At 34.6% G+C, this 22,535-nt stretch overlaps 9 protein-coding genes across 14 annotated transcripts; 5 read left to right on the top strand and 4 right to left on the bottom strand.

The window, feature by feature from the left end:
* Positions 1–399: 399 nt before the first annotated feature.
* On the bottom strand, positions 400–5,507 carry LOC119641975 (spastin). Of its 2 annotated transcripts, XM_038040910.1 has the most exons (6): positions 4,600–5,507; positions 4,257–4,427; positions 3,668–3,961; positions 2,358–2,527; positions 1,288–1,549; positions 400–1,196 (listed from the first exon to the last, which is right to left on the bottom strand). In XM_038040910.1, exons 1-6 carry the CDS (start codon positions 5,282–5,284, stop codon positions 451–453), a joined length of 2,328 nt encoding a protein of 775 aa, XP_037896838.1. In that variant the 5' UTR covers positions 5,285–5,507; the 3' UTR covers positions 400–450. The 2 variants fall into 2 exon arrangements, with proteins under 2 accessions (XP_037896838.1, XP_037896839.1); XM_038040911.1 differs by lacking the exon at positions 3,668–3,961.
* A 119-nt stretch (positions 5,508–5,626) lies between these two features.
* LOC119641984 (39S ribosomal protein L11, mitochondrial) lies at positions 5,627–6,945 on the top strand. Its single transcript, XM_038040929.1, has 3 exons — positions 5,627–5,855; positions 5,910–6,194; positions 6,751–6,945. Exons 1-3 carry the CDS (start codon positions 5,721–5,723, stop codon positions 6,919–6,921), a joined length of 591 nt encoding a protein of 196 aa, XP_037896857.1. The 5' UTR covers positions 5,627–5,720; the 3' UTR covers positions 6,922–6,945.
* On the bottom strand, positions 6,812–7,929 carry LOC119641983 (ribosomal RNA processing protein 36 homolog). 2 transcript variants are annotated; one of them, XM_038040928.1, is made up of 4 exons: positions 7,780–7,929; positions 7,166–7,706; positions 6,952–7,103; positions 6,812–6,879 (listed from the first exon to the last, which is right to left on the bottom strand). In XM_038040928.1, exons 1-3 carry the CDS (start codon positions 7,831–7,833, stop codon positions 6,973–6,975), a joined length of 726 nt encoding a protein of 241 aa, XP_037896856.1. In that variant the 5' UTR covers positions 7,834–7,929; the 3' UTR covers positions 6,812–6,879; positions 6,952–6,972. The 2 variants fall into 2 exon arrangements, with proteins under 2 accessions (XP_037896856.1, XP_037896855.1); XM_038040927.1 differs by lacking the exon at positions 6,812–6,879 and having other exon boundaries at positions 6,900–7,103.
* A 105-nt stretch (positions 7,930–8,034) lies between these two features.
* Positions 8,035–8,952, top strand: LOC119641982 (replication stress response regulator SDE2). The gene is made up of 2 exons (XM_038040926.1): positions 8,035–8,217; positions 8,277–8,952. Exons 1-2 carry the CDS (start codon positions 8,128–8,130, stop codon positions 8,934–8,936), a joined length of 750 nt encoding a protein of 249 aa, XP_037896854.1. The 5' UTR covers positions 8,035–8,127; the 3' UTR covers positions 8,937–8,952.
* Positions 8,916–12,153, bottom strand: LOC119641980 (beclin-1-like protein). Its single transcript, XM_038040918.1, has 6 exons — positions 12,113–12,153; positions 11,946–12,053; positions 10,450–10,556; positions 9,674–10,372; positions 9,149–9,497; positions 8,916–9,097 (listed from the first exon to the last, which is right to left on the bottom strand). Exons 2-6 carry the CDS (start codon positions 11,951–11,953, stop codon positions 8,992–8,994), a joined length of 1,269 nt encoding a protein of 422 aa, XP_037896846.1. The 5' UTR covers positions 11,954–12,053; positions 12,113–12,153; the 3' UTR covers positions 8,916–8,991.
* Positions 12,154–12,425: 272 nt separating this feature from the next.
* LOC119641978 (phosphatidylserine decarboxylase proenzyme, mitochondrial) lies at positions 12,426–15,024 on the top strand. Of its 3 annotated transcripts, none has more exons than XM_038040916.1 (3): positions 12,426–12,622; positions 12,836–13,253; positions 13,312–15,024. In XM_038040916.1, exon 3 carries the CDS (start codon positions 13,436–13,438, stop codon positions 14,744–14,746), a length of 1,311 nt encoding a protein of 436 aa, XP_037896844.1. In that variant the 5' UTR covers positions 12,426–12,622; positions 12,836–13,253; positions 13,312–13,435; the 3' UTR covers positions 14,747–15,024. The 3 variants fall into 3 exon arrangements, with proteins under 3 accessions (XP_037896844.1, XP_037896843.1, XP_037896845.1); XM_038040915.1 differs by having other exon boundaries at positions 12,836–13,249; XM_038040917.1 differs by having other exon boundaries at positions 12,836–13,191.
* An 893-nt stretch (positions 15,025–15,917) lies between these two features.
* LOC119641998 lies at positions 15,918–18,772 on the top strand. Its single transcript, XM_038040948.1, has 3 exons — positions 15,918–15,997; positions 17,609–17,720; positions 18,239–18,772. The coding sequence occupies exons 1-3, from the start codon at positions 15,918–15,920 to the stop codon at positions 18,770–18,772; spliced, it is 726 nt and encodes a 241-aa protein (XP_037896876.1).
* An 81-nt stretch (positions 18,773–18,853) lies between these two features.
* Positions 18,854–19,710, top strand: LOC119641987 (rhodanese domain-containing protein CG4456-like). Of its 2 annotated transcripts, none has more exons than XM_038040933.1 (2): positions 18,854–18,967; positions 19,031–19,710. In XM_038040933.1, the coding sequence occupies exon 2, from the start codon at positions 19,033–19,035 to the stop codon at positions 19,564–19,566; it is 534 nt and encodes a 177-aa protein (XP_037896861.1). In that variant the 5' UTR covers positions 18,854–18,967; positions 19,031–19,032; the 3' UTR covers positions 19,567–19,710. The 2 variants fall into 2 exon arrangements, with proteins under 2 accessions (XP_037896861.1, XP_037896862.1); XM_038040934.1 differs by having other exon boundaries at positions 18,854–18,963.
* A 114-nt stretch (positions 19,711–19,824) lies between these two features.
* Positions 19,825–21,663, bottom strand: LOC119641999 (heat shock protein 68-like). The gene has a single exon (XM_038040949.1). It carries the CDS (start codon positions 21,661–21,663, stop codon positions 19,825–19,827), a length of 1,839 nt encoding a protein of 612 aa, XP_037896877.1.
* Between the last annotated feature and the right edge of the window lie 872 nt (positions 21,664–22,535).

Here is a 22,535-nt window from a genome sequence, read left to right on the forward strand (position 1 = left end):
AAAAAAAAAAAAAAAAAAAAAAAAAAAAAAAAAAAAAATATTATTTAAAAAGATGAAAAAAATTGTTTTTAAGACAATAATAAATGCAATGTAAATTAATTATGACAATTAAGAGAAATAATCTAAATCAAATTAATAAACGTACGAACACGTATAGCAGAATAGATATAATTTACTCACGCCTATATTAAAGGAAATCCATATAATTGATTATCAATCAATAAAAATTAGGTGACACGGTGGTAGCGAGAGTTGTGTTGCAAAATTATTCGAAAAATCGAATCTCGTACGGCATTTACGTAAAAATGTTGCTTTTCTTTAAAACTATATAGTAATAGTAATATTTAATAGTGAAGTAGTAGCAGCAGATTTAAGTTATCGCATATACACCAGAATCTTACAAAGCACAATTGCAGCACAATTGGAAATTGTGTTGATTTTTGTTTCTTTTTAAACGGTAATATCACCGTATTCTTGTGACCATTTTGCATAAAGCGTTAAACTTTGAGGTGCAACAGAACGTCGTATACGCTTTAATGAATTATGGAAATCAGTTTCTGTAATCGGACGCATTGCACTGATATCCAGATTTTTAACTTGTTCAACATTCAATTCACGTATCGGTTCTAAAGCAGCATCTTTAGCTAAAGCGGTAAGATCGGAACCCGAATAACCATCCGTTAATTTAGCTAAACGTTTCAAGGCGTCGCTATCTAATGGATTGCCTTGCTTTTGCAATAATTTACGCAATAATAATTCGCGGGTATCCAAGTCGGGCAAAGATACGTAAACTCGTTTTGCGAAGCGTCGTAAAGCCGCTTCATCAAGTTCTTGAGGACGATTTGTGGCCGCTAAGACCACGATACGATCACCATCCGGATTACCAGGCAAACCATCAAACTCTACAAGAAATTCAGTTTTCAAGCGTCTAGAAGCTTCATGCTCATTACTGCTACGTTCCGAAAGCAATGAATCCACCTCATCAATAAAAATTATGGAAGGTTGCATTTCGCGGGCGACAGCAAATAATGCTCGCACTAATTTCTCACCATCGCCCACATATTTGCTGGTCAACGAAGCAGCTGAAATATTAAAAAATGTTGCGCTGCATTCCGTGGCAACTGCACGCGCTAGCAACGTTTTGCCATTACCAGGTGGGCCAAAAAGAAGTAAACCCTTGGCAGGAGCACGTAATCCTGAAATTTAACAAAAAAAAAAACAAAAAAAAACAAATATAAAAAAAAAATTAAAAATTTTCCAAAAATGATTACAAGCACTTTCCCATACCAGTAAAAAGTTCCGGTCTCACCGATGGTAAGATAACCATTTCTTGAAGTGCTTGTTTAGCTACATCTTGACCAGCAATATCTGACCATTCGACTTTGGCACCGCCCTCAACAATTTCATCAAGTATAATTTGCACCAATTTCTGCTCAACACCTTTAACACTGACTACTGGTGTGGATGCACCACTATTAGACTGACTGCTCATACCAATGCCACTGATAGGTGTTCGTGAACGTTGCGGTGGCGTGTTTCGTCCAGAAGACTATGATATGAATATAAAAGGCAAAAGTACGTTTACACTACTTGTTACTGCTTGTCAAAGATAAAATTCTGAAATACTGCATTTTGATTTTTTCCAAGGATATATACATAGACTTGAACATGAATGTACATGGAACATGGTACAAGGGTGCACTGCTATGCGCAACGTCAGCACAACTTGAGACTTGACATAGAACCAGTTTTTATTGTATCGATTCTAAGTTTGCCTGTACGTCTGTCTATCTGTTTTCTTGTGTTCAATCTACAGATTGCAATTTTTGAAATATGTTGATGGAAATTGGTAAACATACACATTTTGGACCAAGGACGAAGGCTATTGAAAGTGTTTTGGACCAGCAAACTTTTTCGACCATTCCCTATCCAAAGCCTTCTCCGCAAAAGGTCGTCGACTATATTAAACGTAAGGATAGACTACGTCTCACTCTAGTGTCTTCACTTGTTAGCATTCTAAAGCTTTTAAAAAGAAATGAGATATTAAAGGCAGGTACATACGGAGAAGACCTAGCTTTTGCAAGTCTTCGAAATATCCCTTCTTGCAATACTTATAATTACATTTGATTATAGAAGGAACTGATCGAGACGAATCTTGATTATTTCGCCACTCGAGACAAGTGATTGCAAATGATAAATCAAACAAAAACTGAGAAATTGTAATCATATAAAAACAATTGAATTTTGTGAGACAAATAATATTGGAACCAGTTGAGCTTAAACTTATGAATATGAGATTATAACTAAAGAAGTTATTATACATTATCGTAGTTTATCGTTTTTTTATTATTACTTACAAATTGCCTACGTACTGCTGGAGGTGTGGCTGCTGTTTTAATGGGCTGTCGCGGTGAAACTCCGCTAATAGCATTTTTTGATCCCAAATTTCTTGGCAATGTTTGCGATTTATTTACAACTGCCAAATTTCCTGGACGTTTAGAACTTACAGTTAATTTACGACCCGAAGCTAGAGAAATCGAAGAAGAATATGAAAGTAAATCGTTTGAAAAACACTGAAAGTAATATGGAATTATTCGCCTTAAAAGACGAATCTTGTATACCCACCACCTCAAGGTAATTGAATCAATTAGAATCATTATTGGGCAAAATATTTACGTAACTCTAATCTTTTATCTTTAGCCACAATGCGTTAACGAAAATACATAAAAGTTTTCATCGATTTGGGGGAAAATCAATTAAGTTTTAAGAAAATTGATTAAGTTTATCATACGGCCTAAAGACCACTACTAACGCACTGAAAATCCTTATATGAAAAAAATGTTCGATTTTATCTCGATGAAAAACAGTATTTAAAGACAATAGACGAATGCAGAGAATTTGGATGGGATGACATGAAGTTGAAAATAAAATTTTGAACTTTCTTCAGATAGACTTTCTTAGAAGAGTAAGACTTTATATGAGAACAATGTCTAATTTTCCGCATTCTATAATGAAAATTGATTTATAATAGCAATTTGAAATAGAAGCTCACCATGGTCCACGTATGTCTACTTCTCCGGACTCTATCTTCTATAAGGTTTCTCGTGATTATGTAATTGCATGGACGTAAGCTCTAACTTTTAATATTTTAATGAGAAAAATGGATGAAATCTTCTAGTAACGGAATTGATTTAGGTTATCTATAAGTCGACCTTGTCCGATTATAATATCTTAATTTGTAATTACTAAGAATACCTACAACAAACATCCAGCAGAAGCAAGAATTTATCTAAATAGTGTCAGAATATTGTAACGATACGACATATTCTATAAATTTAAAGCGGAGTGACAAATTTCGTATACCTTCCTCTTTTAGTCGTGGGTATAAACAATAATATACATTTTAGCAAAAGCAAATAAATCATGGCGACACAAAAGAAAAAATTAAATAAATTAAAAAATTATTAAACAATTTTTAATTGATGAGTGCAACGTGTGAGTTTTGATTGGCCGGTGTAGTAATGCATTTGCCTTCAATTGCGCCCATATAATGATTATTTTTTTTAAAATAAACTATTCACAAAATCATGTGCACTTCTTCGAATAAATTGGCGCGTTTTTGTTTTCTGGTATAATTTATTGGTCAGGAATATGTTTTTAAACTCACCTGCATTAGGGGAATACTTCAGGTTAGTAGAGGTATTTGCAGATTTTGGAATGTTCCTTAATTTTGAGGTATTATTGCTGCGCACCATTAAGCTTGGACTTGTGGCGGGACTATTATTATTACTGCCCATTTGCATGGGCTGCACGACTTGTACATTTGAGGGAGATTTAATGGATTTTCTATATTTAAGATTTTTATTGACATCAGCTTCTTCTTCTTCTCTTTCACCTTCAACCTCTTCTTGTATCTCTTTCAAGCTTAATTCTTCCAAATGTATCTCTTCTTCACGTAATTCTACGTTTTCATTAATGCACATGGTCGCAACAACGACACAAACACACATACACACGCATTTAACAACAAAATGATTTGTTTTTAATGTTTAAAAATGTAAATGAAAAAAAAAAAAATAAATAAAAGTAAAATGTATATGTAACCAAATAACAAAATAAGGCATAAATTCAAAAGCAATAAAATTAAAATTAATTGAAAAATTCTTTACAAATTTGCAAACGATAAACTAAAACCAATTAAAAATTACATATATAGTTTTAAGTTTCACTTAAAGCTAATATTAAATCATATTTACCTAGAAAATGCAAGCGATCTCTAGCCATTGACAGATTCGTTTGCATTTTATCATGCAATCGTTGAGCACGTTCCCATACTTCTCCGCGTCCGCTCCAACAATCCACAGCAATACCATCCTCTAATTCTTTAATGCCTTTACGATACAATTCAATAGCGAGTTCTTTATGACCTAAAAAGCAAACGAAAATCCATTAAATATTTTTAAACTCTGTGCATAAGTTTGCTTAGCACAAGTTTCCTTATATTGATTTTCATGTCCTATCAATATCAAACGTAAATCAACTAAATAACAAGAAGTGAGTCATTATTTTGTTTATTCCGCAACACAACGACTAACTCACCTTCGTTTTCTTCATCGATTTTCAAGGCTTTCGATATGTATTCAAAAGCACGACGATGGTGATGCTTCTGTTTAGCCAAAAGAGGATCACCAGGTCCGGGTCCGGAACTGCTAGCTACTGCGTTGTTTTTATTAAACATTTCTAATTGTTGTTGTGGTCGCATGCGCTGCGGTAAGGGGTACGGAGCTACTGTGTTTGTTGTGCTGTGCGCTTGTTCGAGCAATTGATTCTTTTCCTTCAAGCCCGAATTTTGCGATGATGAAGCGCCTACAACTATCTCAATATTACATTCGCGTTTATGTGGACGATAGATAACTTTTGTACTAGCTCCGTACAAGTAGCGAAAGACGCAAAACAGCTGATAGATCAGTGTACGTAGAATATTAAATAGAAATATAATGGGAAATGAAACAAGATATAGATTCTGCTTATGTACGGAGCTAAATGTAGAACGTTGAGAAGTAGGCGATGAATCGTAGTCAGCATCGGTATCATCGTCTGGAGAGGACCCTGGCGAACGACGGCTTGAAACTGTTGGTTTGACGTCGTCTAAAAGGGCTACGCTGCAAGTGCTTGAAGACTTACGATGAATATTTTGTCTTATGGGAGATTTCGTGCTGCTGTTGTTGCTCGCATTTCCGCTTGAAGACGATGATGAGGTTGATTGAGTTTTATTACGCACCATCGACAAATATATTTTCCTTTAAATAGTCTATGTTTCGGGTCTTTATTATAATTACTTTTATTGAGTTTTTTCTTTGTCAGACTTAAATTTATTCCATTTTACTCATGGTCGGCATTGTTTTAACAAATCTGTAAATATTTTAGACGTCGTTTCTTTCTTATATTTAAGACACTAAAATTTAAGTTAAAAAGGTTACAAAAATCTGACTTAACATTTTTTTTTTCAACCCTTAATAGTTTTTACAAATTGATGCACGGGGACGATGCCGTTGTAAACATTGTTATCGATAAAAAAAGAATAAGAATATTATTAACACTACCGTTCAAAAAGCAAACTGTAAACGCTGTCCAGCACTGTTCGTTAAGTTGTTATAATTTGCATAACCAATATATAGCACATTTTATAAAATAGATTTGCGATAAATTGGTGTAAAACTATGTCGAAGGCGGTCAGTAAATTGAAAAATCTGAAAAAGACTGTGGATAAAGTAACGCATACCACGAAATTAAAGACAAATATACCAGCCGGCATGGCAGCAGCGGGTCCTCCTCTAGGTCCAATGTTAGGTCAAGTAAATGCAAAATAAAAATTCTTAAATACATTATGTCTAATAAAAGTTTATTAGCGCGCAATCAACATTGCGGCCTTCTGCAAAGACTTTAATGCACGTACCGCTGAAATTAAGGAAGGTATACCGCTACCTTGCAGAGTAACAGTTAATAGTGACCGCAGTTATAATTTAACGATACATTCGCCACCAGCGACATTTCTCTTGAAGCAAGCTGCTGGTATTCCGAGAGGAGCAATGTATCCAGGAAAAGAAACAGCCGGAAAGATTACCTTAAAGCATTTGTATGAAATAGCGGCTATAAAAATTCAGGATCCACCCAATGCATTATTAACTATGCAGGTATATTATTTAAAATTTTCCTATCTATCATCGACTAGACTTGCTTGACCCACAAATGCACTTAAGAAGCTCCAAAATACATATGGTTATTGTGCCAAAAATGTTCAAGGTCTAGATTCATTCGTCTGCGTTTAACACTCACGTCGTCTCAAAAAATGGAATTAAGTTTCAAATTGAATGTGATCCGTTTGCAAAGAAAATGAAATAATAACCTAATATTTAACGTAAATATTGATCCATAAAATATTTACAAAAATCCTCTAAGACTTTCCTCGAGAAATTCTTTCAAAATAAGGTGTTGCATACCAATCCAAGCCATTTTCAATAGGGTTTTACGACCTAGACTATTTCCAAAAATCTTTCTACACGTTGCAGATAATTACACAACTTTGACATACCGTTAATAACATCCTTTGAAAATTTTTAATGTGCTTTCAATTGAATATTATACATAGTATTAAAATTTATGTGTATATATATATATACATTGGTATATATGTATACGTAATGTTTGTGTATATTTAAGATAAGTGACTCGCTTAAAACTTTTTTTTAGCAAATGTGTGAAATGTTAGTGGGGATCGCTCGTACTTGCGGGATTCAAATTGTGCGTGAACTTAAGGCTGAAGACTATGCAAATTTTCTGGACGAGCGACGTGCTGTTGTAGATGCTCAGAGAAAAGAGCTACAAGAAAAACGTGAAGCGAAAATGTTACGTACTGCTTAAGATTAAAATTTAAAAATGTAAATTTATTACTGCATAAGAGTATAAAAGTTTTTAAGCGAAATTCATTTTTTTGCGATCTTTGGCAATGTTCTTTTTACGGCGCTTTTCCAGATGTTTCGTTAACTTCCCGTGCTTTTTGAGCTCTTCAAATTGAGCCACTAGTTCTTTTGCATTTCTCTCCTCTGGAAATAAATGCATGTTTTAAAGATCTATATGCTTAAAAACGATACATTCATAAACTTACTCTTTGTTAAATAGTGAGGTTTCTTTCCTTCTGCTATAGCCTTTTGTATTTCCTGTTGTTCTTCTTTCAACGTTTGTTGCTTTTTATGCCATTTGTTTTCTTCTACATTTTTGTTAACCAATCTTTGCATCACTTTTTTTATGCGATCTTTTTCTTCTTGATCAGTAACGCGATTTAGTTCGCTTTTCAATTCAAGGATTTCACTTTCTCGTATACTGCTGACAAATTTATAATTCTCCTTGAATTTATTTACATCATAATTTCCGGCTCTTTCGTCAAAACGAGGATCACGTAATTGTAAATCATTTTTACTTTTCCCACGCAATTCTGCTCCAAGAAAGGGCACTGGCCTCTTAGAACTTTGTTCACGAGGCCTATTTTTATTAAGCCTTTTCAAATCCTTCGCATTTTTTTGGTTCCTCGAGGTTTTTGGTTTCTCAATACCCAAAATTGCTTCTTTATAAAGTTTGGCTCCCAATTCTTCTTTAAGTTTCATGATCTCCTCAAAACTCATCGAACTTAAATCCTGGCGGATTAGTTTCTGTAATATATAAAATAAAAAAGATGGGTTAATTACAATAATAAGAAATCGAAACATTCATTTAAGCACTTGCCCTTTCGTCGATTTCTTCATCAATCTCATTGTTCGAATCTTCAGAGGAAGACATTGCTTTAGTTTGTGTTTCTTTCAATCCCTTACTTTATTGTATTTATTCAACAAAAAGAAAATATGGTGGAACCATAATCTTTATTAAACGTCGCTTTCTTCTTGTTCTGGAATTCTACAAAACAACATTACATTGTTTACAGTGTTGAAAAAAGCACTTTTTCCAATGTTTTCATATTAAATTGTCTTAAACTCACATCTCTAATTATTGAAACCATATGCAACTGGTAACGCTAATATTAAATTATTGATCATATCCGCATAAAGTTGACGAAATTGTTTAAGCGTAATAATAATGGTTCAAATATATTTAAATAAAGAGAAACTCTGCGAAAGTACATCAGAAAATGTAAAAGAATTGGTTCAGACAGTTGCCAAGCAAATCGTAAGTGTTTGAATAAAAAGGGGAAAACGAAAAAAAAACATTAAATTATTTTTCTTTAGAACAATTCAGATTTTTATTTAGAACAAAATGGGAAGCGATTAAAAGATCATGTGGGATATGAATTACCGGTGTATTGTCGTCCTCGCCTCGTTGGAGGCAAAGGCGGGTTTGGTTCTATGCTGCGAGCAATAGGTGCGCAAATAGAAAAAACCACAAACCGTGAAGCTTGTCGAGATCTAAGTGGTCGTCGTTTACGAGACATAAATGAAGAAAAGCGGCTTAAAACATGGCTGGAAAAACAAAGTGAGCGAGAACGTGAAGCTGAAGAGAAGAAAAAGCGTAAAATTCAAAAATTACTCGCTGTACCTAAACATGAGTTTAAAGACGAAGAGTACGAAGAAGCTCGGTCGAAATTAACAGAAAAAGTGAACGACGCTGTCGAAGAGGGTTTTAAAAGATCTCTGGCAAGTGGCCAAGATCTAAAACGTAAAAATGAGACGATAGCTAGGAATGACGTCGTAACAAAGAAGAAGAGATCTGCTCTATGGATGGACGAAGAGTTTTCGAGCGGATCAGATGCAAGCGATGTCGACTCAGCTAGCGATGCTAACCCGCCCAAATTGGAGGATGGTACACCTTGCTCTTCAAAGGATTGTACTCTTAGCAAATTGGCAAATTGTAAAAATGAAAAATTACCATCACCTTCCGTTGGCATATGAACATTTAATGCCATTTATATTTTAAATAAACTAAAACCGAACAAAGCTTATTGTTTTACTGACTGGCGAATTGTGAAGACACCCAGGCTAAACCCCATTTCAGATTGGTTAGCATAAATTTCAAGGCTTTTGTCCACTGTTCTTCAGAATTGAACTGTATTCTAAAGAAAGAAGAAATTAGTAATAAATAAACATAAAAGGAACGAACTTACTTTATGGAATACGACGTTCCTGTGGATGGATCAATAACTTTTCCTTTTTCCATCTTGTAAGGCAGCAAAAATTCTGGATCTCTTTTTTCTACTTCTTGTTGAAATTGTGTAAGGCAATCCAAAAAGGCTACCATAGCTGCATCAAATTTTGTGTCCCAAAAAAATTTAAATCCCCCTGTTCCATATAAAGGTAACTCTTTGTTCTCATTTAAAACTTCAACATAAGAATGATTTCCGAAAGGAACTATTTTATAACGTTCAAATGTCAGCCCAATCTTGCGAGCTAATGCACACAACAATAAAACTGTTTGTCCCCAAGCTGCATTAATTTCCGACCAGTCTACTGAAGCTGATATAAACATACATTTATTATGAACAATAAAAGGAAGAGAAGAGCAAAAAGAAGAAGAAATTAATCAAATATATATATATTTCTTTTAAACATAAAAGTGTAATTATAATCTCTGTTAATCCGAGTGGTAATATCTTAAAGAAAATCCAAAAAAAATCATTTTTTATAATCACCTGATGGTAAACGGCCCAAACGGAAATTGTTAATAGTGCCAAAGTGTCCAGCATGCCATATGTGAAATGTTATGTTAAATATGTTCGCGTCTTTCAATTTTTCTAATTGTTGCTCGGCATAAGCTATTTGGCACTCTAAACTACGCTTATCATCTTCGGTCAACATTAGCTCTCTTCTATGTTTGGTATATTCACGCCAATAACTAGCTTCCTGTTCTTGCAATTCTCGTTTTTCTTTCTCTTCCTGCTCAATTGATTGATTTAAAGCATTTTCTTCGTCTTTCAACGCAGACAGTTCTGCCAGAAGCTTTTGTTCACTTTCTTTTAGTTCATTTAATTCTTTTTCCAATTCTGTTACGTTCGGAAGTTTTTGTTGCTGTTCTAATTTTTTCAAATAATTTTTGTAATCACTCCATTCTTCTTCTGCTACTTTTAATTCTCTATCCATAATTTCTAGCATAGATTCGGCACATTCTTCACAAAGCGGATGATCTATTTCTGAATTCGATGAAAGAAAATCAAATAGTTCTGCTTTCAATTTAAACGCAGCACTCCACTTTTTATTATCCCTGCGATCGGAAACTAACATAAATCCTGTGCCATTAATTGAGTCCATCAAACGATAAGGGGGTACAAAATGATCAAAGCTGCTTGTGTCTTGAGTATCTATCGTATTGACATTGCCATCATAAATGGGTACTATCGCGAATCGAAATCATAATAATGCATTTTATTTCACAATTTTGAACATATCCACGAAATCAATTTGAGCTTACACATCAATTCAGCCTTTGTATGTTCACTTATTGTGTCGAAATTTTCATCTAATACTATTGGTCGTAAACATCTTTGGCATGCAAATGATACGGGCTTATCCATTGTCCTACGGAAACGTATTTTATATATTATTTTTCAATTTCTCTTTCTTTTGTTGTAAACAGATTTTCTCTTTGTTTTTTTTTTTTTGTTTTTACTATGAAAGATAAGGATGCAAAAGAGTCGATTAATTTCAAATACTGAAGCAATGCTATATAATGTAAACAAACAAAACCATATGTTCAATTTTTTCAGCATCATATGACTTTGCTGGAATTTCGATTAACGTAATTTAAACAGTCTCCAACATCTACCAAAATAGAGAAGTATCAAAAAACATAACGGCTAAATTCGGTTGATGCAATGTTCTAGTTTAATGGATCATGTTTGCTTCATAAGTTGCCCGTTATTTTTTACACTAACCAACGAAAAGTAGAGGGGCATACAATTTATTTTTTCGCATACGCATTAGCATTCCCCACAATAAATAGGTTTGTTCTTATTTCTCTGTTAAAATTAATTTAATTTAAATATCTGTCTTTTCAACTTTCATAAAAATAGGCTTAGAATAGGAGTTAGAATTACCCTTTAGAATTACACAATTTACCAGAAAAGGAGACCTGTCGATTGTGACCTTTGAAGATGTTTTATTCGATTTTAAGCCATGCAGATAGAAGAAAGGTGGAATCGAAGGAAGCGCTTAATATCTTCCTATTGTCACGTGAAAATTGCAATGTTGGTTATGCGTTTCGTGTGAGCTTTTTCAAATTTTCTTAAACGTTGCCCAGTTATAATGCGCTGGACTTTTATTTGGCCATCCTGAGAGCCAAATGGCATCATTTCGGAACGTCTTGAGAATGATAAATCCAAAACTGCCTATTCTATCATCATAAATTGATCTTGTGCCTGATATTTTAAATCTTTTCAAACCCCCCCTTTTGTAAATTCCACATCTCTAAAAAACGTCAACGCTGCCCGTAATTAGATGTTATCCATCAGGCAAAAATTGAGTACATTCCACATGGTATTTTTGTTCGAGTTTGGGTAGGATACATTTCCTCTTCTCGATTTTTCATCGCCGTTTTGCCCCGAATATGTCTATTGTGGTGCCGAGAAGGTAATAAGCCCTGATCCTGTTACCATTTCAATGCTTGATCCAATAAAGCCAAAACGCGAGAAGACGTTCACGAAGTATCACGAGCACTTCATCAATCAACTCTTGAGCAATAATTGCACGTCGTTTATCCTCGCACTACCTTCTAGATAAGTTTCACGAGGATCGAAATGAGCCTATTGCAGCATATTTTCTAAGAAAGAATAAAATCAATACGACCCAAGGAGATAGAAAACAAACTTTTCGTATATTTTTTCAAATTCTTACGTTCGACATGTGAATTTCCTTTATTTCACTCCTTTTAAAAACATTTTTAATCTATGGCCATTCTTTAGTACTTACCCGAGCATATATACCGTTCGATTGAATTTTCTAATAAAATATCTAATGCTGTTGCTGCGCTGCTCGGCGTAGACGAAGTTACTTCCATAAGAACCGCTTTTAACTTTCCTATATATTTTCCAGTTATTAAAATTCCGAATTATAGAAATTTTGTGTTTTAGTTTTACCTTGTTACCGAAAAAATTGTTCAGAAATTTACTGCATTAGGACAACAAGGAGGTTTTTAGAATGTACCAATTTGATAGGTATCTCTAGACTACTCTTGCTATATATATTGATATTTTTAACAGATCTTGCCTTTATTTTTGTTGATTATTTTTAACAGATATTGTCTTTATTATTGACAAAGACCCCTGAAAATGCATGCAGGCAACTCTAGACTTTTAAAAGAAAACTATGAACAGATGAACAATGTTCTTCTTCTTCATGACAAAGCCATGTAAAAACGTTGCGTGGGCTTTGTGGAAGCTACGTTTTTATAATTTCTGTGGCATGGAACTAAAAAATAAACCTATTATACGACAAAAAATCCGAACTCTCTCTGCTACTTACTTATAGTCAATGTTAGAGTTTTCCCCATTATGCGATGAAATAAAACCTGCGCTTGTCCACTACTTGCGAACCGCGAAGGGTAACATTGGACCTAGATGAGGACCCGCTGTTGCCATGTCGGCAGGGTAGGTTTATAGGTAGATAAGCATTTCATGTTCCTTTAAGGACTATATTTTTACGGTGCCGTCCGATGAAGCGCTCAATATACTATGACCATCCGGTGAAAAATTAGCCTCACTCTCAACATATGATTGCAATTATATTTGACCAGCAGAAACTGTAGAACTTTTAACAGAAAACTATAATTTGTTGTTCTTCTTCTTCATTTCATGACAAAGGTTTAACATGTTAACATTTCAATTACATGTGATAATTGGAAACATACAAAAAAGTGGAAATTCATTGAAAACATTGACCAGCATTTGAAGCAGAAGTGGTGGATGTGACTTAAAAATTGATTGGATTTCATAAAAACATAAGCTATCTACCGATTATTTATTAATTATATAAAAGTTAGAAACTTATGTATAGGAATCATTAAAAAAAGTAATCAGACAGAAAACATTTACGGCTTAGAAGCATATCTCATTAAAAAAAGAAAAGAAGAAAATGCGGCTGATAATACGGCATTGAAATTACCGCTTTATCTACCAACAACGATAACGAACCATTTATAACAGCATAAACGAGAAAAGTAAGCGCTTAGCTGAAAAAAATTACCGAAAATTTGTTTAGATTAAGCCGAACTGTCCGTACGTAAGCTTTAACGTACATAAGCTATAAAATAATTTTGATTAATTTTTAAATATTTCAGCAAGTATACGCGTTTCGGCGTTGAATCCAAGAAGCTGCGCATTGATAAAACTTTTTTTGTGTGTACGCATAAGCGGTCAAGATTACGTTATCAAAATTGGTTGCGTTTATTTTATTAATATATCATGGTCTCCTACTTTATGCCTCGCGGTCGTTTCCTTATTAAACCGCCAAATTTTCGCCAGTTACGTCAGAAACATAATCAACAAGAAAGCAAATGGCCTGCATTAAGAAATTTTCGTCAAAACTTTTCGCAGAAAATTGGAAATGGTGGCGATCACAACACAAAACAGACAGAAGTCACCGTTCGTGGTATGGTGCGTGTTAAGCCATCTCTTAGTCCAACGCATTCAATTCATTTGAATAAACAACAAGGATTACAACAGGACCGCCGCAATGCTTTGCGAAGATGGACAGGTTTTCTTCTGAAATGGGCGCCAGTGGGTATATGTGTTTTTGGTGCGATCGAATGGCAAATAAACAAGCAAAATTGTATAAAAAATCGAACACTTCATACGGCGACGGAATTTCAATCCAAAATATACAGTTTACTACCGTTGCGTTTAATAAGTCGCTGCTGGGGTTGGTTGGCTTCATGTTATATACCAGAAAGTGTGCGGCCATTTATATTTGGTCTATATATCAACACTTTTAAGGTCAATCTGGAGGAGGCTTTATATACGGATTTAAAACATTACAAAACCTTCGCTGAATTCTTTACACGGCCTTTACGTGACGGCGTGAGACCAATTGATTCGGTTGCCCCGTTAGTATCCCCAGCTGATGGTAAAATTCTGCACCTTGGTAAAGCTTTTCGATCTTTGATTGAACAGGTCAAAGGCGTGAACTACAATATTGCCGATTTTCTCGGTCCGACTACTTGGTTGAGAGAGAGCAAGCAGAATAGCAATTATATGAACGCGCTTAAGTACGCGACAAACGGCAGCACAATGTTGTATCATGTTGTAATATACTTAGCGCCCGGAGATTATCATAGGTTTCATTCACCAACCGACTGGGATTCGTTCTTTAGAAGGCATTTTACGGGTGAATTATTCTCCGTAAGTCCTAGAATTGCTACATGGCTTCCTGGATTATTCTGTCTAAATGAAAGGGTTTTGTATGTAGGCGAATGGGAGCACGGTTTCTTTAGTTTTACCGCTGTTGGTGCCACTAATGTTGGATCAGTGCAAATTTTCATGGACTCTGATTTGAAAACTAATCAATGGGCAGGTTTAGACATTAGGACACCGCGGAACTTCTACGATATGACTATAGATGATGGGCACCTTTTTAAAAAAGGTGATTTAGTTGGACAATTTAATATGGGAAGTACGATTGTTTTACTGTTTGAGGCGCCTTTAGGTTTCGAATTTAAAGTGAAACCTGGGCAAAACGTTAAAGTTGGCCAATCCTTAGGACGTATACTCAAATGAAAGGAAAACGGGTTTAGATTCAATTATTATTAATTGTCGAAAAAGACATATATTTAAACTCAGGCTTGAATCTCACAATTTTAGTGTGAGTGTGTGAATGCAAAATAAAATGTGATTTTTACGATAGTTCCATAGAGTTGTTTACGATGATGCCCAACCTCCATATAGCAATAAAAAATGTTTGCCATATGTGAAAAAGAGCCAATATGAGAAAAAAAAAAAAATAAATAAAATGAGAGAATCCTGAGCTGAATATGCACAATGCCAGTTATAGCGAATTTCGTTTATTATATTATATTTTAGGAGAGAGGAACTATTAATAATTTTAATTTCCTAATAGTTTTAGTTAATATATTCAATAGATTTTTGACTGTTACAAGGATTTTTTAGTATGTATTTAGGCGTTTCAACAAGTTTTACTTAGTAATTTATCATTTTCTTCGCAAGTCGGGGACAAATGATCTTAAAAGAACACTTTTAGTTATTGGTGCCATATTCCGATTATTTGATATGATGAATGGATTTAAAAGACCTGTTTTTTAAGCCTTCCATAAATACATAACAGAGACATTTTTCTTTTTTTTTTAATTAAAACGATTGTTGCTGAAAGAAATGTTGATTGAAAGGATTATTAAATTTCCAAATTTGTTACATGCCCATAGACTTTCTTATAATAAAAAATTTTTAATCATAAGTTTTTCACGGACTTTTATCTTTTTATAAATTTTCAGTTTTTGATCAGAGAAGATGGCCGATGAACATTTTTAAAAATCTTTTGAAAGCAATATCAAAACATTGAAGTTTTGATGTCATTTCCCAACTCTTTAAATCGAATGTATAAAAATTATATACTTTCTTTTATTACAATAAGTCCGCTAAGGGATCGATTATAGCTTATTTCTGTTGTGTGAGGTTTTAATCACTAACCCATAAATGATTATTGAATCTCGGGAAATTCTGTTTCTTTGGGATGTCAGGAAGGTTTTTGAGGTGAGAAGAATGGGAGGAGAGAATAGTGTTTGCCTAAGTTTGATTTAAACGTGGAAGCATCAAGAGCGGCGAGGAAAACTTCTGCCACTAGATTTTGCTGATATCAGGCACTTATGCATCTATTGTGTGAAAATTAAACATAAGCTAGAGTTGCCTAAAATTATTTACAATCATCATCAGCATGGAAATACATGGAAATGTACAGTATCTGGATCGAGTATTATCGGTGGTGACGATAAGAGACTTTGGTACAAATGTAAGGTAAATTTGACTTACATAGAGTATTATTTTAGAAATTAATTCTAAAAGTTACCATTCAAGTATAGTATATAAATTATCTGGAGGATTAAGTAAATATATCATACACTATTTTTTTAAGTAGCGCATATAACGCAATTGTTATTATTATTAACAGGAAAATTCTGCCTCATGAAAAGTAAACCATTACATGGCAAAAGATTAAGATTCTTAGTACTTTATGGCATAAGTAACTGAAAGAAATAAGAATGCTATAGTTGAGAAAGGATGGCCATTAGATACCTTACACACCTTACGCCATGCAAGAAATGCATCATTTTTATGAAAGCCTTTACTTTGGAGGGCTATTCAAGCGTCAATATGGTCTAAATTTGCTAAACTGAATATACTTGCCGAGGCTTTTATTATAATCCTATTGATTTCGCATACAAAATAGCTTTTGTCGGCATAGAAGGGTTTGCTTTTATGAGAACCCCGTAATATATGTATTTATTGGATTGAATTATGATTTTCTTGAAATTTAAATCAGAAGAGTTTTTCTTAGAAATTTTTGGTGTAAATTTTCTTGGTGTAATATGGTGCGGTCTGAAAAATAGATCCTTAGGTTGATTCACTAAAGACAAATTTCCATCATAAATCTTTTTGGCATAGAAGGCCTTATGTGGATTTGCGTGGTCCAAATTCGATAAGGTTAACTTTTATGTCAAATTATTGTTACAAACGAATTTTCATCAAGAAATATTAAATACTAGGCCTTTCAGTTTATGTGGGAACGTCTACACGGCAAAGGGTTAAAAAACTTTACCAATTTGAATGGCGCTCTTTCTTGGGAGAAAGCACGTGGGCACGGGACAACGTGACAAATTTCATCAAAATATCTCGAAAATTGCGATCTGTAGATTGAACAAAAGTCCAAATGGGCAGACGGATAGACAAGCTTTAATCGATTCAGAAAACAATTCTAATCGATCGGTCGACTTATCTCAAATATTTTTTGGTATTACGATCCTCCCCATACCCTGAAACCAAAAGCGATAAAGGGAATCATTAGACCTCTTTAAAAAATTGATTTTGCTATATTTGAACGACGTTCGTTCACGTGTCAAGCCGCCTCCCATGAAAAATGCGTCTTTAGTTGGAGGAAAGAATTGCTTTATCGCAATCGAATTTGTATAGGGTATTTAATACTGCTTGTCTGACCATAATCTTTTTACTTATTTTTTTAATTGAATCTACGTAAACCACTTGCTTTCTTTTTTTCAATCATATCAAATGAAAGCGAATAAAAATTAAATATAATTTCGAATAATATATTTATTAGTATTTTATTCTATCATAAATACAGATGAAAGTCTTTATTATATTCATATTTTTCTCGATATATTCCTTTCAATTAACCCTCTCGAATATTGATTGTGCGAACGATTACGCTGTTGCCGACAGTTACATAAACGACAATCGGCAAATGACTGATAGAAAAAATTCAGATATCCGACAATTGATTAATAAAACGAATTTAGAAAAAAAATTCTTTGGGAAATTAAAAAATATAATAGAACTATTAAAAAGAAATAAAAATAAAAAATTGGATAACGCGAAAGCGTTTTACTCTAGGCATAAATTACCTGTAAAAGTAAATTACACGGGGCCCACTAACGACATTGGGACATATAAGCAACCGCGACCTATAACTGCAGCTATAACCATAACTGAAAAGCCAAAAGACGTAAGTAATTATCAGAAATAAAAAAATGTAATGACATCATCTTACCTCTTGATGTGATAAAATTTATTGAGCTTAAAAGATCCTGTGAAGTTTCTGTATCTCGCGTCGATTTTGAATAATCCTTCCGAATTTAAGTATATAGCCTTAGGTTAGGCATTAGGTGGCAAAGCAGTTCCTATAACGTCTTTAACAGATTTTTGGACATTAATACATTGGATAATGACGTGGTCTTTGGTCAATTTCATATTTGCAAGAATGTGCCGTTCTTTTTTCAATTACTAGCGTACATTACGAAAAGATCCTTAGGGCAACCTTCTCTGTGCAATTCCTTTTTTAAATCCTTTTTGCATGATTTTGTTTAATGTACGAAAATTTTGTAGTCCACAGCTAAAGCTTCATAAGTGGGATCAAAACTCTCTAGTACCGTTTTATAAATCTCTCAAGATTATGCTGTCATGAGGGTTTACATATTATATATACATATATTTTTTTATTTAATAAAATCCATATAATTTTAGATTAGCACAAGTCCATCTGAATTAACAATGACTAACAGGTTGTTATTGCGACACTTCTTACGCAATCCAACTCTAACAAATGAATTGAGTTTAAGGAGTCACTTTCCCTATTTACTTTATCCTTATTTGCATCGGCACCTCGACAATCAAAAACGTGGTCTACCTACTAAAGGCGATGGAACGATCGGATTAGCTGATTACAAAGAAATCAAAGAATTGCCTTATAAACCTGAAAAAATATTAATAGATGTGAGAGAACCCGAAGAGATATTTTCAACCGGCAGAATACCTACCAGCGTCAACATACCGCTGAACAAATTGTTTAAAGCATTAGCAAGAAATTCGGATAAAGATGAATTTCGGAAAAAGTATGCTCGTGAAAAACCGGACTTTAATAGCTTTTTAATTTTTCATTGTGTAGAGGGAAGGAGGGCTCAAAAGGCCGCCGAACAGGCAATAAGAATCGGTTATAAGAATGTGAAATTATATAAAGGATCCTGGAATGACTGGATAAAACAAGAATGCTTCAAATAAATGATTTAACGATTTATGTAATAAATTATTGCACCATAATTGAACAAATTTGGCAACCGTGGGCGATAAATGATAATAAAAGCATTCATTCTAAAACATCTGATAAAGCAATACAATCGCAATACATTTTGTTTTATTTCGTCGACTACTGGTTCATATACTTAAGGACTATTAGACTTTATTTCCAACCGGCAAGTGATTATATAATATTTGTTATTCATTTAAAAAGTAAATTAATTTTCTCTTTCTATTATTTAGCGATGGCTTCTAATTCTGTTTGGAAACGTTTAACTTTACTGACGATTAATAGTTTACAAATTTTAAAATTCTCGAACGTATCAGCATCTATTAGTAAACCTTTAACCGTTAATAATAAACTCCTGTCAGATTTAGCAACCGACTCTACGCCTAATCTTATAAAAAATTTCTCATCTTCAGCGAGTATACAATTAGTTGAATATAAGGATATCAAAGAATTACCTAAACATCCTGAAAAATTATTAATCGATGTTCGAGAACCAAATGAATTACGTGAAACAGGACAAATACCGACTAGCATTAATATACCGTTAGGCGTAGTCGCGCAGGAATTACATCCGGATGGCGACGATAGTATGTTTAAAACTAAGTATGGCCGCGATAAACCAAAAATCGATACTGAATTAATTTTCCATTGCAAAGTTGGTCGACGTTCTCATAACGCTGCCGAAATAGCTCAACAACTAGGTTATCGAAATGTGAAGAACTATTTGGGCTCATGGACGGAATGGGCGGAAAAAGAATCTGTTAAATAAACTCATCAAGTCAATTGACGGTTTATGTAAAACGTTTCATTTTGAATACACAAAGATTTTATTTACAAACGGATCTTTACTAAAATTTAAGTAAAAAAAAAATATATAGATATATAGAGAAAACGAAATAAGAGTCTTCTCGCAAAAATATACAAAATAATATATTTTTTGCTCGATTGGGGCGTATTTGCAAACAGCATTTCAGTCAATTCCTTCTGTCGCAGGCCCTTTATAGCTGCCGTCACCGGAACCACCGCCCTATTGATTACACTGAATAGAACAAGTTTGCTGATATGCTCGTGGGCTTATTGGTTCGCATATTTTGCTTAACTCTTTCAAGTGATATTCATACTCTTCTTTTTCGGTCGTCATATTTTTATCCAACCATTTGGCAGTTACGTTACATTCACTCATTAAATGGCTTCTGTCGGACGAGGATACTTTTTCGCCGGTGTCTTTGACTGTTTGCTTAACATTAATTTCGCCATTTTCCAACTGATTACGAGCTTCGTTGCGATGACGGTCGTTCTCGCCTTCATCAGCATGTTCGGCCTTGCGAACCATTCGATCGATTTCGGCCTGTGATAAGCGATTCCTATCGTTATTTATAGTAATCTTCTTAAGAATACCACTACTTGTCTCCTTCGCTATTACATTTAATATACACTTGGCGTCGAGATCAAAGGTTACATTTAACTTTGGTATATCTCGAGGGCCTGATGGCAAGCCCGTTAAATTAACTACGCCCAATAAATTATTTTCTTTGGTCATAGCTCGTTCATCTTCAAACATTTGAATGGTAACTGCCGGCTGATCGCCAGCAAGTGTATATTGCTGACCAAGTATATGATTATTACGTTCAATTATTTTTGTCATGACACCGTCAGCAGTTTCCATGCCAAGCGATGGTGGCGACGCATCCGCTAAGGGCACGTCTTGTATGTTGTCGTTTGTATTACCATTCAGTATTGCCGCTTGAATAGCTGCGCCACATGCCACAGCCTCTTCGGGATTAATAGACATATTAAGCTTTTTACCATAGAAAAACTGCTGCAAGAGATTCTGCACTTTGGGAATACGTGTCGAACCACCTACCAATACAATGTCGTCAATTTCGTTTTTATCCATTTTAGCCTCGTTAAGTGCCTTTTCTACGGCTATTAATGTTTGGCAAAATAAGTCGGCACAGAGTTCTTCGAATTGCGCCCTACTCACTTTCGTATAAAAGTCTATGCCAGCGAAAAGACCATCGACTTTAATCGGTGTTTCGGTAGTCGATGACAAAGTGCGTTTAGCGCATTCAGCTACTGTACGTAGACGACGCAAAGCGCGACGATTCGATTTTAAATCCATATGGTACTTTCGCCGAAACTCATCCACGAAATGATTAACTAATCGATTATCGAAATCCTCGCCACCCAGATATGTGTTGCCAGCAGTTGCTCGCACCTCGAATAATGAATCTTGATCAATAGTTAATATGGATACATCGAAAGTACCGCCACCTAAATCGAATATTAACACGTTACGCTCGCCCTTCAAATTCTTATCTAAGCCATACGCTAAAACCGCAGAAATAGGTTCATTGATAATTCCCAATACATTCAGATCAGCAATTGCACCGGCATTCTTCGTCGCTTGTCGCTGCGAATCGTTGAAATACGCTGGTACCGAGACTACCGCGTCTTTGACTGTGTGACCTAAGTAGGCTTCGGCTATTTCTTTCATCGTTGTTAATATCATAGAACTAATTTCTTCTGGAGCAAAACGTTTTCGTTCTCCCTTGAATTCTACCCAAATTTTCGCTTCCCCGCCTTCGCTAATCACTTTGAACGGCCAATGTTTCATATCTTCTTGAATTTGTGAATCATCATATTTGCGACCAATCAGACGTTTTATATCATAAATTGTATTCCTTGGATTCTTGGCGCCCTGATTTTTTGCTGCATCACCAATGAGGCGTTCCGTGTCCGTAAATGCCACGTAACTAGGTGTTGTGCGATTACCTTGATCATCAGCGATGATTTCCACTTTGCCGTTTTGAAATACGCCAACGCACGAATATGTTGTTCCCAAATCAATACCAATTGCTACCATTTTCTTCGTTCTTTTGTGTCTATTTGCGACTTTTGTTCCCACTTGAATTTAATTTATGCTTTCGAAATCCACAAAATATCAAACTCAACGGTTCCGGAAATTCCTTAGAAATAATTTCTCTTCAATTTTCTATTACGAAATGTAAAAACTAAACGATTGTCGAATGTTTTTATGGAGAATTTTTGTGCTAACATTTGCCTTTCGATACTTCTCCAAATCAAAAATTTTTTCTCAAAAAGTAGAGTAAAAATTCAAATTTTTTTAAAATATTTGTGTAACAAAAATGAACCTTGGCTCAGCTTACGGTTGTCGCTAACGAGCTGTTGTACGATACGAAAGACAAAAGCGATAGGATCGCATTTTGGATTGATGGCTCCCGATTGCTTTGTGTCGAATTGGGCCTCTCTCGCGCTCGTTGTATATATAATGGAATTTTTGTAATATCGTAAATGTGTGTATTGTGTGAGCTTGCGCGAGCCGCAAAACGACCCCTGGTTCAATTGCCTATTTTGTTGATACCTCCCACCGAAGAAAGAAGTATAGTCTTTTTGCAATTCTTAGAAGGAAGCTTTGAAAACCTCCCAAGAAATATACATATCTGTCCATCAGTGTTGCGACTGTGATAAAACTTATCACGGACGCAAATTTGAAGATATTGTTTTCAGTTCAGTTGGAAGTTCTTACCCGCCATTTGACATTGGGAACCGGTCAAACGACACGGCCGCATAATGGAGCATAATTTGAGAACATCTCTATTTTCGAAAGCAAAAACATTGAGTTTCTCTCTACGCTTTATTCATAAAATATAACAGATGCAACATCTATTCTATGGATCAATCTGCCCCTATTCAACATTATAGGGTGATGAAGTT

Source organism: Glossina fuscipes, unplaced genomic scaffold (assembly GCF_014805625.2).
Source record: "Glossina fuscipes isolate IAEA_lab_2018 unplaced genomic scaffold, Yale_Gfus_2 204, whole genome shotgun sequence".
Lineage (NCBI taxonomy): Eukaryota > Metazoa > Arthropoda > Insecta > Diptera > Glossinidae > Glossina > Glossina fuscipes.

Bases quoted from the DNA above. Each gene is read 5' to 3' on its own strand.
- LOC119641975 (XM_038040910.1), bottom strand. From the start codon at position 5,284: ATGGTGCGTAATAAAACTCAATCAACCTCATCATCGTCTTCAAGCGGA. The intron at 3,962-4,256 runs GTAAATATGATT...ATGAAAACGTAG, and splicing joins AGATCGCTTGCATTTTCTAG to AATTACGTGAAGAAGAGATA. The intron at 1,550-2,357 runs GTAAGTAATAAT...TTCATATCATAG, and splicing joins CAGCAGTACGTAGGCAATTT to TCTTCTGGACGAAACACGCC.
- LOC119641982 (XM_038040926.1), top strand. From the start codon at position 8,128: ATGGTTCAAATATATTTAAATAAAGAGAAACTCTGCGAAAGTACATCA. The intron at 8,218-8,276 runs GTAAGTGTTTGA...ATTTTTCTTTAG, and splicing joins AGACAGTTGCCAAGCAAATC to AACAATTCAGATTTTTATTT.
- LOC119641980 (XM_038040918.1), bottom strand. The intron at 9,498-9,673 runs GTGATTATAAAA...TGTTTATATCAG, and splicing joins TTTGGGCCGTTTACCATCAG to CTTCAGTAGACTGGTCGGAA. The intron at 9,098-9,148 runs GTAAGTTCGTTC...TTCTTTCTTTAG, and splicing joins GGAACGTCGTATTCCATAAA to AATACAGTTCAATTCTGAAG.
- LOC119641978 (XM_038040916.1), top strand. From the start codon at position 13,436: ATGGTCTCCTACTTTATGCCTCGCGGTCGTTTCCTTATTAAACCGCCA.
- LOC119641984 (XM_038040929.1), top strand. From the start codon at position 5,721: ATGTCGAAGGCGGTCAGTAAATTGAAAAATCTGAAAAAGACTGTGGAT. The intron at 5,856-5,909 runs GTAAATGCAAAA...AAAGTTTATTAG, and splicing joins TAGGTCCAATGTTAGGTCAA to CGCGCAATCAACATTGCGGC. The intron at 6,195-6,750 runs GTATATTATTTA...ACTTTTTTTTAG, and splicing joins ATGCATTATTAACTATGCAG to CAAATGTGTGAAATGTTAGT.
- LOC119641999 (XM_038040949.1), bottom strand. From the start codon at position 21,663: ATGGTAGCAATTGGTATTGATTTGGGAACAACATATTCGTGCGTTGGC.
- LOC119641987 (XM_038040933.1), top strand. From the start codon at position 19,033: ATGGCTTCTAATTCTGTTTGGAAACGTTTAACTTTACTGACGATTAAT.
- LOC119641998 (XM_038040948.1), top strand. From the start codon at position 15,918: ATGGAAATACATGGAAATGTACAGTATCTGGATCGAGTATTATCGGTG. The intron at 15,998-17,608 runs GTAAATTTGACT...GTTTTACTCTAG, and splicing joins GACTTTGGTACAAATGTAAG to GCATAAATTACCTGTAAAAG. The intron at 17,721-18,238 runs GTAAGTAATTAT...ATATAATTTTAG, and splicing joins TAACTGAAAAGCCAAAAGAC to ATTAGCACAAGTCCATCTGA.
- LOC119641983 (XM_038040928.1), bottom strand. From the start codon at position 7,833: ATGTCTTCCTCTGAAGATTCGAACAATGAGATTGATGAAGAAATCGAC. The intron at 7,707-7,779 runs GCAAGTGCTTAA...TATATATTACAG, and splicing joins ATGAAGAAATCGACGAAAGG to AAACTAATCCGCCAGGATTT. The intron at 7,104-7,165 runs GTAAGTTTATGA...ATTTATTTCCAG, and splicing joins ACCTCACTATTTAACAAAGA to AGGAGAGAAATGCAAAAGAA.